Genomic DNA, 14,543 nt, shown 5'->3' with positions numbered 1-14,543 from the left:
TGAGGCCAAAGAGTCACCGAATCCAAACTTTTTTAAAGAAGCAATTGTGTGTTTAATTCGGAATGGGTCCTACCCCCATACATATACCCCATCCTACCGGGGAAATACTCCAAAAATGATTGCACTAAACCATGTCTGAAACTGGTGAAAGCCAGAGCAAGGCTGTCCAATGAGCAGCCTGCTAGGGTTAATTTGTGGACCCTACACTCCTACTTGGCCACTGCTATGGTCTCCTGGCTCTCTCTCCCTCCTTCCCCTCGCAATGGGTAATTTTCTATGGCACAGCCCACGGTGCCAGGAGAATCTGCAGCCCCCATGAGACACACGCTTGACATGGTGCAGCAGGTAAGCCTGGACACACTGCTGAGGGTGAAGTGCCCTGTCCTTGATGCAGCTGGGTGGGAAGGGAGGATCCTGAATAGCAGATAGAAGGGGCAGTGGCCTATGGTGGTGGGGCCTGCAGCCCTGGCATAGAGTTAGCTTCAGTTAAGTTTCCCTCTCCCCCAGACATGAACTATGTTTTTTATATTAATGTGGTACTTGTACCTTAAATCCAGCCTAAATCATAATTCTCATTTAGAGTCAACTTCAAAGAATCAATTTAAAAAAACATTAGAATCTTTCCCACTATGTCAGTAGCCTGTCACTAGAGCTCTGTTCAAGACATTAGCTTCACCAATGACAACCATTTAACTTTAAAAACACCTCTAAGTAGAGCTGAGCAGGGATTTTTTGCCAGAATGTGTATTCGAGAAAACCAAACTGTTCTTGACAAAAAGATCAGTTGCAATGAATTTATTTTCAAAAAAAAGGTTTCAGAAAACCCATTGCACTGGGATGCTTAGATGTTTTGCTACAGGAAGTTGAATCATCTGGAAGGAAACTACTTTTGTGCAAAGTTTCAATTAATTGAGTGAAAAGAAAGGAAGAAGCAGTCAAAACGGTTTGAAAATTTGGGTGTTTTGACTGACTAGATCTGAAGTCTTTATTCAGATCTTCATTTTGGGATAGAAAAATCTTGCAAAAGCTCAAAAAACACTCACAGGACAAAGTATGTTTCTTCCCTAGCTGCATCTCAAACCTTCTAATTCTTAAAATGACAGCAGCTGTAACTAGCGCGGGCTGAACCAGCAATGACTTGCAAGGCCCAGAGTTCCCTGCAGCTCAGGCTGAGCCAGGGCAATTACTTTGGGAAAAGGGCCGTTTACCAAGTTTTGGCAAGCTGTTGAGGGCCGTGTGGGTAGCCCTGCCCCTTGGTAGGGTCTGCCTCCTAGCCCGACCTTTGCAGCCAGAAGTCCCTCCCTTTATCCCCAGACTTACTCCTTTTAGCAAGGAGTTTTCCCATCTTGGAACCAGAAAAATACCAATATATTCTAAAAAGCAAACATCTACAACCTTCATTAATTTGATTTCAAACAATACTTTTGTTTTACATGTGCTTGTGTAGTGTACATACAGGTGATTGCACAATAGCTTAAAATGAAGTCTTACTCTTGTAAGTTGTGGGGGGGGTTATGTGGGGAAAGGGAGCATGTGGGGGGTATATATGTGGAGTGTGGGTGGGTTTGGGGTCTGTTGGAGGGGGGTGACTGGGGTTTGTGTATGGCAGTGCAAGGGGTCACGTGTACGGTGGGGTGTGTGACTCACCCTATGAACACACACACACGCTTTCTCTACCCCCACCCCTGCAAATGCGTACACACACTCCCCGAGCCTGTGCATGCACACACACACCCCTTCCCCCCTGTACCAGCATGGTCCCATGCTCTGCAGTCCAGCGATGCAGCCAGGAGCCATGAGAAGCTGGAGCAGGGCAAGGGCAGGAAAGCAGAGAACTAGCTGGGGGTGGGTGGGGCAGGGCTGAGTTGCTCAAGCCTGCAAGCCTGCTGAGGGCTCCCTCTGGGTCCTAATGTCCCTGACTCTTGTCAGCTTTGACAGGCAGCTGGGAGCAAATATAAATTTAGTAAATTTTTCAAGGGCCCTATGGGCTAGATAGAATGGCCTGGCAGGCCACACCAGACCCCTGGGCCATATTTTGCCCACCCCTGCTGCCTTTCTCCTTCATGTTATAAGCAGTTTCCAGTTTTTTGTTTTAATATTTTGCCTGGGGAAGCTAATGATCTGGATCAAAGCAACTTCAACAACAACAACAAAGCAGCAGGAGCCAAAAACAACTAAATATGTTGTTAATTACCACAATCATGTTAGGATAGCAAAAGCCCAAAATGGTGGCATTGAGTCAGTGGTTAGTGTCAGTGGGAATGACCTAAATGTTGGATTAACCACAGCTAAGGGAGCTCTTAAGGAGTTTAACTTGAATATTGTGGAAATTTTTCAGTTTAATGTGAATGAGCCTTTATGTTTGTTGTTTCTTTTCTCTCTCTTTTTATAAAGTCCCTTCCTAAAAACAGTCTTACTTGTGAAGTCCAGTCCAGGAGGAGATATCCATTTTGGGAAGATTCAGAGTGTCAGGGATATAAGCAATGGAGAGAACCAGAATGTTGAATGCTACAGACACTCACACTGTTTTGGTGCAACATCCAACTCAATTCTCCTCAGCCCGCTCTCACTGTGCATTTCTTTATTTGGTTTGAAGTACATGAGGCACAAACCTTGTCCCAGGTCACTATGGTTCCACCCCACCCTTCTTCCCCTACACCTGACTCCATGGGCAATTTAATGGCTTTATGAATTGCCAGATGAAATTGCTTACAACTGAGGCCATCCAAGGAAGGCGGACTTGAAAGTGTCCATGGCCCAGTATCCTCCCTACCCTAAACCAAGTTGCTGGTTACAGTCAAATTATTTGCCACAACACAGAAGTGATGAGCAGGGTAGGACTGCCCTGGTACACAGGTCCACACCTTCAGTTAAAAGGCCCAGCAACAGAAGTAAAGGGAAGAGATTTCTGTGTTTAATAAGGATGAGGGAAAGAGAGAACAAATTCACTAGACATCCTTCTCTCTGTGGTCTCGAGTGTACTGCCCCATTCCTCAGTCAGCTTGGGATTGGGCTGCTCCACAGAACACAAGGCAAGCTGATAATGATGCTTTCTGTCTGTCTGGGACAGGTGCGAGCCCTTAATCATCTTGCTGAAGTCTTTTCTGAGCTGTTGCATGATGCAAGACAAGAAGTACAGCTAGTATCTTCATAGTAAGGCAAGATGGGCTTATCCTTCAACTGCAAGTATCTTGTGTCCAGTTTTATAACCTCTTCAAGAGGTCCAGGGTTCCCCCCTTCAATTCAATGCAGCTAGCTCTTCCATTAGCTCCTCTTTCTCTCTCTGCAGCTCCTGAACCCGCTGTTTGTTCTGCTCCAGTCTGTCCTCCAGCCACTGCAGGAGGGGGCCACTTATGGCAGACATTTGACTGCAGAGATTTTTGGTGAACACTGGAAAAGACAAGACACATTCTCTCTCAGCACAAGACCAAGTCTCTGGCTAAAAAGGACTGAGTTTACTGTCCCCCTTGACTGACTCAAACAGGTGTGGGGGACAGTCATTTACACACACTACTCAAATGGCAATTCATTCAAATTGGCCATGATTGTCCCAGGAAACAAGTGTTAATTCAGGTACTTCCCAGTGTTAACTTGGGTACAAATGGGACAGTAGGGTTGTATGTTTACAGGATCCCAGAATAAAGGGGTTTGTTCCAAGAAAAATTCAATATCTGCTTTTGGGTCCTGTCACTGGGCTGCAGAATTCCAAAGCTCAAGGATACTGTGTAGAACCTAGAGATTTCACACCAGCATTTCATACTGAGAGCCCACAGGACCCCATAAGGAATGGGTTAAACAGCAACAACTAGGCATATAAAGTAGAGATATTTTACACCAAACCTTGTATCACTGATCATTCTTGAGGCAAACCAGAGACTACCGTTAAACATCTACTTGTACTTGCTTCTGTGAATGCAATGGAGGTTTTATGCTAGTGTGACTGATGTGTTCAAGTGCCAGATCTAAGACAAAGCAGTGCTACAAGAACCTCTGCTATACTAATGCTAGGTCAAATTCTAATGCTTTTAATTAACAGGATGAAGGTCCATAAGGAATCTGAAAAAGGCTACTGGCTTGTTCCACTTACGGGTAGGTCACATAAGAACACTTTCTTCCAGAAATGTTACTATAATAATGCATTTCTCTACTCTGCCTCTGTAAACTCCACTAGAAAACCTGATAAAGATTTAAGGGAGATAAACAGTGCTAAGCAAGACGAACAACTGAATAAGAACTATACAGCAAGGTCAAACCAGAGCAGCTAAACTTGGGTGAAGTAACCTGTTCATATGTTAGCTCAATCCCAAGCATCTCAAAGCAGTTACAGTATGATCCCTGGTGACTGTTACACACTGTGCCCTACTGACTTCCATTGATGGAACTAAAATCATTACTCAGGGCCTTAATACCCTAGTATTTTAAGTCATGGACCTATACATTCAGCATCTTTATTCCCTGAAGAGGAATTCTGGGGATGGTGACATGGGGTGCAGCTGGGGTCCCTGCCCTGCTGCTGCCTCCAGCCTGGAACTTCTGTGAGGCCTCCACCCAGACAGGCCCCTTGGATGGGTTGGCAGTGCCCTGGCCCCCTGTCTGCAGGGGTTGCTTGGTGAGACCTCTGGGGCCTGGGGATTCCCTTGCCTGTCCCACATGTGCCCAGATTGAGGCCCCGGAGGGACAGGCAAGGGAACTCTAGGCAGAGGTGAGCAGGCTGCAGGGGATCAGGGCAATTGAAGAAGAGACTGATGGCTACTTTTATTCTCTGCAGGACAATGTAAAGGAGCATTATACATCTACCCTAATCAAAATGGGATCAGAGAAGGAGAAAGTTGAGGTATTGTGGGTTAAGATACATGGAGGTCAGAGGGAAAGAGACTTGTGGTGGTCTGTAGCAGATCCCACCACCACCAAGAGGAAAAGCTAGACTTGGAATTCTTGAGGTAGCTCTCAGAGGCCGTACAGCCTAGGGGCGTGGTTATCACGGGGGACCTAAGCTACCCTGACATCTGCTGAGAGGAGCAGTCGGACCAATCCAACTGTTCATGTAGGTTCTTAACCTGCATGCAGGACCTTCACCTAATGCAGAAGGTATACGGTCCCACTAGGGGGAATGCTTTACTGGACTTGGTGTTACCTACAGGGGATGACTTGGTAGGGGAGCTGTAGATTCATGGTCACCTTGGAGACAGCAACCATCAATCAAATGAATTCATCATATGGCGTAGGGTGGGAAAGATAACTGGTAGGGTGAAAGTGCTTGACTTTAGGAAGGCTAACTTTAGTGTGCTCAGTTTAGTTGCTCCTGCAGGATAATAATGCACTGCAGGATAAGAGTATTGGCGTGATGGCAGTCCAGGAAGGGTGGTTGTTCCTAAAGGAAGTGGTCCTTCAGGTGCAGAGGGAGACTATCCCAGTACAAGGGAAAAGGGGGAAAGGAGCCAAAAAACTTTCTTGGTTAAACTGGGAAATCCAGGGGAGCCTAAGGGCAAAAAGCAAGGCATACAGGTGGTGGAAGCAGAGGGAAGCTACCAAGGAGGAGTATACTTACTTGGCCTGCACTTGCAGGGAGGCAGTTAGAAAGGCCAAAGCAAATATGGAGCTGAGGCTGGCAACAGAAATTAAAGACAAGAAGTCTTTTTTTTTTTTTTTTTAAGGTATGAAGGGAGTAAAAAGGAAGGCACAGGGCAGCATAGGACCCCTATTGAACAAGAAGGAGCAATTAGTGGCATACAGAGTGGACTACGCTGAGCTATTCAATTAAATGAGTTTTTTGCCTCAGTGTTCCTGAACACGGGTCAAATAGGTTTCCTAATGGGTTCTTAGATGGGCAGAGGGACACCAGCGCACCAACTGTTGACGCTGACTTGGTGTAGAGTCACTTGCAGGCCCAGATGAGCTTCATCTGAGAGTACTGAAGGAATTGGCAGTGTCATAGCAGAACCGTTGGCACAGCTGTTTGAGCACTTGTGGTGCTCAGGTCAGATCCTGGAGGACTGGAAAAGAGCCAGTGTGGTCCCTATTTTCAAGAAGGGGAGGAAGGAGGATCCAAGTAATTATACATCAGTCAGCCTCACCTCCATCCTTGGAAAGGTCTTTGAAAAGATTACGAAGGATCATATTTGTGGGAGTCCAGTGGGAAAAATAATGCAGCAGGGAAACCAGCATGGATTTGTAACAGGTAGATCATGCCTGACCAATCTCGTTTCATTTTATGACAGGGTCACTAAATGCTTAGATGCAGGAGTAGAGGCAGATGTTGTTTTCTTGGATTTTAGCAAGACCTTCGATACGGTATCTCATTTCATTCTCATAAATAAATTAAGAAGCTGTGACACATGTTTACACAGCCCGGTGGGTGGCAAACTGGCTTAGTGGTTGCACCCAGAGTGGCAGTAGATAGGTCAGTATTGACCTGGAAGGATGTGGGTAGTGGGGTGCTGCAGGGTTCGGTCCTTGACCCTGTACCCTTCAATATCTTCATCAGTGACTTGCATGTGGGTGTGAAGTGTACTCTGTCCAAGTTTGCGGATGATACTAAATTGTGGAGTGAAGTGAACACTCTGAAGGGTAGGGAACAATTCCAGGAAGACCTGGACAGGTTAGAAAAGTGGGCAGTACACAACAGGATGCAGTACAACAAGTGCAGAGTGCTGCACCTAGGGTGCAAAAATATCCAGCACACCTACTGGCTGGGAAGTGACCCACTCAGCAGCACAGAAGCGGAATGGGATCTTGGAGTCATAGTGGACTCCAACATGAACATGAGTCGTCAGTGTGACAAAATCATCAGCAGAGCTAACCGCACTTTATCATGCATCCAAGGAGGTGATACTTCCCCTCTATGCGGCATTGGTCAGATTGCAGTTGGAGCACTGCATCCAGTTTTGGGCACCGTACTTCAAGAAGGATGTGGATAGACTCCAGAGCAGGGCCACTTATACGGCTTGTCCTGTAAGCCCCTAACCATACAAGGAGAGACTAAGGGACCTGGACCTCTTGAGCCTCCGCAAGAGAAGGCTGAGAGATGATCTTGCGGCCACCTACAAATTCATTAGGGGGATGCAGCAAGGGATCAGAGATGGTCTGTTCACCAGGGCGCCTCTTGGGGTAACAAGGAACAATGACCACATACTGACAGAGAGCAGATTTAGGCTAGACGTCAGGAAAAACTTTTTCATGGTAAGGGTGGCCAAAATTTGGAATAGGCTTCCAAGGGAGGTGGTGTTCTCCACTACCTTTGGGGTCTTTAAGAGAAGGCTGAATAGGCATCTGGTTGGGGTCACCTGATCCCAGCACCCTTTCCTGCCTAAGCAGGGGGTCGGACTCAATGATCTGTTGAGGTCCCTTCCAATCCTAGCATCTATGAATCTTACCTGAGCCATTGTGAATCTTGGTTACAGAGTCCAGATGGGTGAGGCTAAAAAAAAGAACAGAACATAGGCTGATGATAAATCAGCACAGAGCTGAATATCAGGTGAACCTACATTATGGAAAACAGCTATCTCTGAGCCTGAAGCCACAGGTACCTCTATACAACTCAGCCTTACCTGATAACAGTTCCAACACACTTGTGTTTGGACCATGCTGCTGCTTTAATAAAAGTATCACTATCAACCCATGCACGGTATTAGACCAATGGTGATAAACATTTTGGCCCTGTGGGCCAGAACAGATGTGAGAAACCAAGTCCACAGGCCAGAGTGGATACTGTGCACCAGGACCAGGCTCCGGGGCTCCATGTCACCTCTGCCCTGTGGGAACTGGGCTCCAGAGGCCCTGCACCACCCCCACACACTGGACTTGGGCCCTGCACCACCCTGAATGCTCAACCTAAGGCACAGGGCTAAGGCCGACAGGGCTCCCAATGGACCTGTGGGGAGCCCTACAGAGCAGATGACATGGTGCCAGTGGCCAGATCTGGCCTGTGTGTCAGGGGCTGAGTACCTCTGTATTACAGACACTGCTGCTTTGAGCAGGAGACTGGACTAGATGACCTCTCAAAGTCCCTTCCTGTAGCCCTGCTCTGATTCTCTGCTTAGCAAGCCCTCCTCAATTTCAGTCAGAACAGCTATTAGCTGTAGCCTCTTGGACCCCTGGGAGTCCTGCCCATGTTATATTTTAATCAAGCCAAGAGTTCAAACCCCACTGGCTTTAAGTGACAGCTACAGAATGATTTAAATAGTTCCCCTACAAAGGCAATAGCAGGGGCAAAGGGTCAATGCAGCCAGAAAACATGCACGAGCAGGATCTGAGGACTGAGGTCTCCCATGATCCTAGAGGTAGTTATAACCCTTTGTAGCCATGTTACACTTGGTGGCAAGACTGTGACAGTCAATTATATTAACCATTAACAAACAGTCACCACCTGCTGCTTGGGAAGGGGAATGACTCTGACCCCATTACCTGTGAATTCTCCTGTATGCATCTTGCTCCTCCTGGCACAAGATCTTGGGCAGCTCCACAGCTGATTCCAGGCACACTTTCCCAATGGTTTCATGGGGGACCACATGAACGGGAATTTCAATTCTCTCATACCTGGAGGGTAAGCACATGCAATTTTTGCTTCATGGCCCCACCCTCATACTCTGTTGTTTCAGATAGTTAAGTCTTTCCTACAGCTGTAATGGTTTGCTCCATGAAGGGCATCACCAAGGCATCAAAGCTGGGCAGGTTGTGCTGACAGGAAAGTTAAGCAGTCTGTAATGGTATTAATTCTCCACAAAGCCCCATTAAAAAACTTTAATGAAAGCAGCCAGGAAATCAGGACTGCTACTATCACCTGGCAAGCATGTAAACAAAACTGTTCTAAGGTTTAGACTGCCTTAAAGCTATTGCCTTTAGAGCAGGTGATAACTCACCTTTATATTTCCATAATTACTGGGATTAACATGCAACATTAGGATCACAATCTGAATCTAAGAGGAATAATGCTACTCACTTAACCAAGAAAAGATGAAGACTAAAAGGGGGTGGGCAGAAAGAGAGAGCGAGATTGATTCTCTTTTGCAGGGACTTTTTTATGAAAAGATGAAATATAGTACTTACTCTGAGCTCTTCTGGGCCTGAATTGATTGGAAACAGGTGTAGAGAATCCTGCCTGTCTAAAATAATTAGCGAGAGAAATTAGATGATAAGCAATGAAAGTAAACCTGAGATCCAAAATTCCTAGAAGCAGCAGTTTGCTTTCAAATAATAACTTTTTAAATAATACCCTTTCAAAAGGTACCACTTGCTGGTGAGGGGAGAAAGAAAAATTCTTAAAAGATAACAAATTCCATATTATGGACCACTGGAACTATTGCATGAAACACTGAATTCAGAAATCAGAGTTAAAAGATCCCATGCTATATCCAACTCACCCACTTGATGACTCATCTCATGAAGGGTCAGTGATAACAGAAAAAAAATATTCTGACATGGTAGGATGCCTGTATTGAATTCATTAAATTGCCTTTGTTTTGATGAACATCCCTTAGGCATCTTGCCTAGTCTTAGACAGCAACACGGTTCTGAGATAGCTAGAGAATGCAGAACCAGCTTGGGGATTAAGTCATGCCAGAGCTACTTTGGAGAAAAGAAAATTGGTTCTGCTGGCACAAACAGCAAATTGTTTCTACTCTAGCAGGGGCCTGGACCTTACGTTGGATAAAGCAGAGTCCTTGTTTCAGATTCTGAACATACGACTTCTGCTTCACACAGATGCTGAAGTTTTAAATTAGTATCTGAGGGATTTCTCTCTATTTGTAAGTTACCTACCTTTGTGTTTTTGTCTTCAATGAAGCAAGAGAAGATAAGCCCAACAAAGCCCTGATCCATCATCTGATACATGGCTTGAGTGCGAACGTCTGCAGACATGAATGAAAACAAAATAAGCCAGTACCAGCCACTAAAAGACTTGCCACTTTCATAATGGTTAAACATTAGGATATAAAGGATACTTATCCATGGTATTCAGTCCCCAAACTAGCCAGCTTGCTACAATGGAATATGTATGAGTGAGTGAGAGTGAGCCTGGTGATGAAAATCGATCAGGGTCGTGACCACGAAAAACACACTTGGCAAGAAGAGGTTCTTGCCTACTCTTCTGACAAAGCATTTGTGGTGTTTTAGCACACACATCCATGTACAACTAGAAGAGATAAAGAATACATCAAGAGTGAACTGTGAGACTCTTCTGCTCTTCCCTGCATGTCTGATTGCAGCTCTGATCTTTCCATCTTTAACGAGATCTATGGAGAGAATCCACTTACTGTAGGAACTTAGGGGACTTTTCAATTTGGATGATTTAAAAGTAGGGGAAAAGTTGGATTACAAACCTCCAACAGCACTTGCTCTACCACCACCACCGACAAAGCGCTATTATTCACCATGACTATATTTTCATATGACAATTCTTACCCACATGAGATGGCCAAACAGTAATGTGCGGATGAGAATGATACCAGCCCACGACCCTCATGGGACGTCCCGTCATCTCAGCCAGCCTGTGTGTCAGTCAAGGTGCATTAAAAACACTAGAGACAGCAGAAGTGATAGATGTCCCTTGCATAAATGTAGTAGTAACCAGGGGGAAGAATTGGGATCCCACATGGGGTTAATTTGATTTTAGTTCCTTTACAGAAATGCTGGGGTGCTGGAAAAACTGATTTCTTCTCCCTCTCTACTACCTGTAGACAACCTGAAACTAACAAGAAAGTGCCAGATCTGCAGGCATGTGGAAATACATAACTCTTAGCAAGATACCCAAAGAATCAGATTCCTGTTATTTCCAAAATTGTGTGTGGAAAATAGGTTTTTCTGTTATGGGGATTTTCAAAGTGTGTCAACTCTGAAGACACAAAGCTACTAAACTTGCATTTTTCTTTAGTTCCAGTTACTAATAAGTGCTAAATACAGCAAGAAAATTAGTGGGAAATGTACTTCCTCCAACCATTTTTCTCTATGTACTTTAGAGCCGTGGTTCTCAACCTTTTTTGTACCAGGACCCATTTGTAAACAAACATTGATGGCTAGTCCCAACGCAGTACATAGTTTAAGTAGAAAACAGCCCCCGGCCCTGCTGGTGCCCCTCACTCTCAACCTAAACCCCCCCACCCCTGCTCTTGCCCCTCATTCCCAACCTGCTCCCCCAGCCCCAGGCCCCAAGTGTGGGGCAGGAGTGGATGTGTGGGGTGAGCGAGGTAGGGCATGGGGGACACATTTCTTCCCTCCCGATATGTGCACCCACAGCAGACACAGGGCTGCAGCCTCACTGGATCAGTACACAGGGGCTGCCTCCATGGCCCAGCAGGCAGGACTTGGCATGGCAGAGCAGGAGCAGGGCAGTGAGGCTTATTGCTGCCCTTGCTGCTGGAACACGCCAGCAGCAGCGCAATGAGTAACAGATGGGGCACAGACTACAATGCCCTCACCTTCTCCTGCTGCCAACTGTTCGTGTACCGGGCTGCATCTCAATCCTGATGCCATGGCCCAGCCACCACCACTGCTCCCCTCAGGCCATGGCTCTACCCCGGAGAGAAGGTGAGGTGGCAGGCAGTCATCTGTATCTCCCCGCCATAGACTTACCTGTGGGGAGCTGCAGGAACTGCTCTCCACACAGCCTGGCTGCTACATTCACTCCCTGCCTGATCACCCTCCTTCCTCCTGCTACCCCCAGCCCCAAGCAGCCTGGATCTCTGCCAGCCTGCCAGGGAAAACCCATGGATTCTCACTTTTTTCTTCTTTAAAGGAGAATCCATTTTTCAAGTTTGTTGATCCAGTTTTTTAAGTTTGTTCACAACCAAAACTTTCATATATTCTTGCAACCCATGGGTTCAGAAACGCTGCTTTAGACTGCAGTCTTGAATGTGTAACATTAAAGGGATCAAAAACAGTAGGTTCTACTATGGTTCCATTATATAACTGCAATATTTTAAGGGTTGCAGGAAAGGTGACCAGAACCTCCCAAATGGACTTTGTAATTAAAGGTTATAATATACTTTTTATTGACCAAAGTAAATCCAGGATAGTCCTCCATCATAAAAATTTGTGGCCTACAAATCTACTTGATACATTTGCTTCCAAGTAAATGGCTGCAGCCTCTGTAAAAGGATATCTCTGCTTCTGTAGAAGCAGCCGAGAGCTGCTCTGGAGAAATTTCTACTCGGTCCTTCCTCTTATCGGAACGGCGCAGGATGATCACAGAATGAATATGAACAATCCTGCTGGTGTCAACCTAATGATGAAAGAAACAGGAAATGTCATTCATCTCACTAAATGAAAAAAAACAAAACCCAAAGAACTGCTATCCCCAGTTAATACTTTGCAAATCTTATGGATAGGTTGTACAGTGGGCTGCTTATTCTCAGCTTTCATTGCAAGAGTGCTAAATTGAAATTCCTACCTGTTACCAATGATTTCTTGGGTATTACCACATCAGTCTAACTGATGAACTGGCAGAATTTGCTGCCTAAAAGACAGCTAGGACAATGGCCAAATGTAGCTCCACAGCAGGACTCAGGCATACTGACAGAACTTCATAAGAAAGGCTTGCTTGCACTGGACACATGTACACTATCCCTGATTTTGATCCACACTAGTTAGGTTTTCCTACTTTCATAAGGATCACCTTTCCTATGCCACCTAACAGCTCAAAAGCTAAACCTATCTTCCAACTTAAAACACAGGTGTCCCAAGCCATGCCATGTCCTTTTATCTGGGGATTCACCTGCTGTTTAGATGTGAAACATCCATTTTAGTTTCTTTCTAGCTAGATTTTTTACCATGATTGAAACTGATGCTGTCAAGCAATCACCAAGTTAGCACAGCAAACAGAAACACATGATTCATCACCAACACTACTGAGTCACATCCCACTAAAAAGATTGCCCTGCCACCAATAAATTAATGCTTGACAAGCACCCCAGCACATACAGGAGTCAATCCTTCCTTTTCTCCTGTACTACGGCAACACATAGGGGGTGCATGTATACCCCCTGAGAGCACCGGTGAACCCCGACTGGTTGCATTTGCTGCTTAGGCAATGTGCAGGGGGGAACAGGTGAGAGTGCTGGTGCCCCCCCCGCAAGCGCAATCTGATTGCTGAAGCCACTAGCTGCAGGGGAACTCCCTCCAGGCAGTGAGATCAGCTGTGGGGGACCCCCTAGCGAGCAAGACTGGTAGCAGGGAGAGCATGTGCCCCCTGCCCTGACTAAGGCATCACTAGTTGCCCATGCTCCTGTATATCAGTACTGCTAAGAAACCATTCTCACATAAGCAGTGTGTGTGTGTGCGCGCATGTATTATATAGATACAAAGACACACACATATAAATGATGCAAAGACATGCTTATGAGGGTCCTTCAGAAACTAACAGCAATTTCAGAATAAAATCATTTTGTGTGCAGCGATCATTTATTAAACTATGCCACTTCTCTAGTCATGCTGCTTTGCAATACAGGTATTCCAGTGAGTCACAAGTTTCTTGATATTCCTTAAAGAAATGTTTCACTAGCTGGGACACTCCTGCACTGTATGTAACACCTCTGCCTCATTGGAAAACCCTGCTCAAGATTCATCCACTACAGCTGTGTGGTCATTTTTTAACTTCTCCACCCAATTGTAGACTTTCATTGAGCCATACCGTGAATTTCACTAGGCCTTCAGCCCAACAGCCCCCTGCTAAAAGACAGAACTCTGTTCTCCATTACTGTGTGCTAACAGCCAGCTGTGTGTACATCCATGCTATTCACATGGTCACTTGTTTATACACATATTCAGTGCGAAACAACAGGGGTGTTCTCCACACCATCTTCAGTGCTCTCTACTGCTTTTTGCCCTTTGTTTCTGAAAACGCCTTGCATATGCCTACCTGTAACCAGATACATGTGTATGGACATCGGTGCACTGACTTCCTCTCTGACCCCAACTGAGGTTTGCAGCAAGGACATCAAACTCGTCAGGGCCAATGTGGAGCTGGCCCACGGGGAAGATCAAACCCACGGAGCTCCCTTCCTCCTGCTCCCCCACCGCCTGCCGGCACAAGCAGCTCCTGCCCGGGCCAGCCTGGGACCAGCCGAAGGAGCGCTGTGGAGGCAGCCCAAGACCGGGCCCAGCGAGCGCCGCCGGCGGAGCATACCCCAGGGGCTGTGCTCGGGCATGTTCCAGAGCCACAAAAGAGGCAGCCACAGGGGCCGGATGACGGAGCTCCGCGGCCGCCTGTGGGGCACCCCAGGCCTCGCGTCCTGCTCCAGGGCGACACCCACCCATCCGCCCTAGGAACCCGCCCGCAGGGGACAGGAGAGGCCCCAGCGGTACCTCGCCGATGCAGAGCCCCATAACCTCCTCCTTCTCCGTGCTGAGCGCGTGGTTGAGGCAGACGAGGAAAGCGTCCGCCTCCAGATGCACCGCTTGCACCGCCATCCCTCCGCCAGCAGGAAGCACGGGGCGGGGACAACCCCACCTGCCAATCGCAGCCCGCAGGGGAAGGCCCACTTCCGGTCCGTTTGTCGGAAGTGCCCGGGCGCCCGCGGGAGTTTTGGGTTCCGTGGCTTCCCAACCTGCCC

At 46.7% G+C, this 14,543-nt stretch overlaps 1 protein-coding gene and 1 long non-coding RNA gene across 2 annotated transcripts; one reads left to right on the top strand and one right to left on the bottom strand.

Moving 5' to 3' along the window:
* The first annotated feature begins 244 nt into the window (after positions 1 to 244).
* LOC109310951 lies at positions 245 to 2,804 on the top strand. Its single transcript, XR_002101350.1, has 2 exons — positions 245 to 345; positions 2,395 to 2,804. It is a non-coding gene; the product is annotated as an uncharacterized LOC109310951 (long non-coding RNA).
* Positions 2,567 to 14,436, bottom strand: BRCC3 (BRCA1/BRCA2-containing complex subunit 3). The gene is made up of 8 exons (XM_019536325.1): positions 14,296 to 14,436; positions 12,095 to 12,214; positions 10,399 to 10,486; positions 9,757 to 9,845; positions 9,046 to 9,101; positions 8,404 to 8,535; positions 7,374 to 7,417; positions 2,567 to 3,390 (listed from the first exon to the last, which is right to left on the bottom strand). Exons 1-8 carry the CDS (start codon positions 14,398 to 14,400, stop codon positions 3,239 to 3,241), a joined length of 786 nt encoding a protein of 261 aa, XP_019391870.1. The 5' UTR covers positions 14,401 to 14,436; the 3' UTR covers positions 2,567 to 3,238.
* Between the last annotated feature and the right edge of the window lie 107 nt (positions 14,437 to 14,543).

The sequence above is a fragment of the Crocodylus porosus genome, unplaced genomic scaffold (assembly GCF_001723895.1).
Source record: "Crocodylus porosus isolate Cpor-Errol unplaced genomic scaffold, CroPor_comp1, whole genome shotgun sequence".
NCBI classification, from domain to species: Eukaryota; Metazoa; Chordata; order Crocodylia; family Crocodylidae; genus Crocodylus; species Crocodylus porosus.
This window is presented reverse-complemented; position numbering and strand designations above follow the sequence as displayed.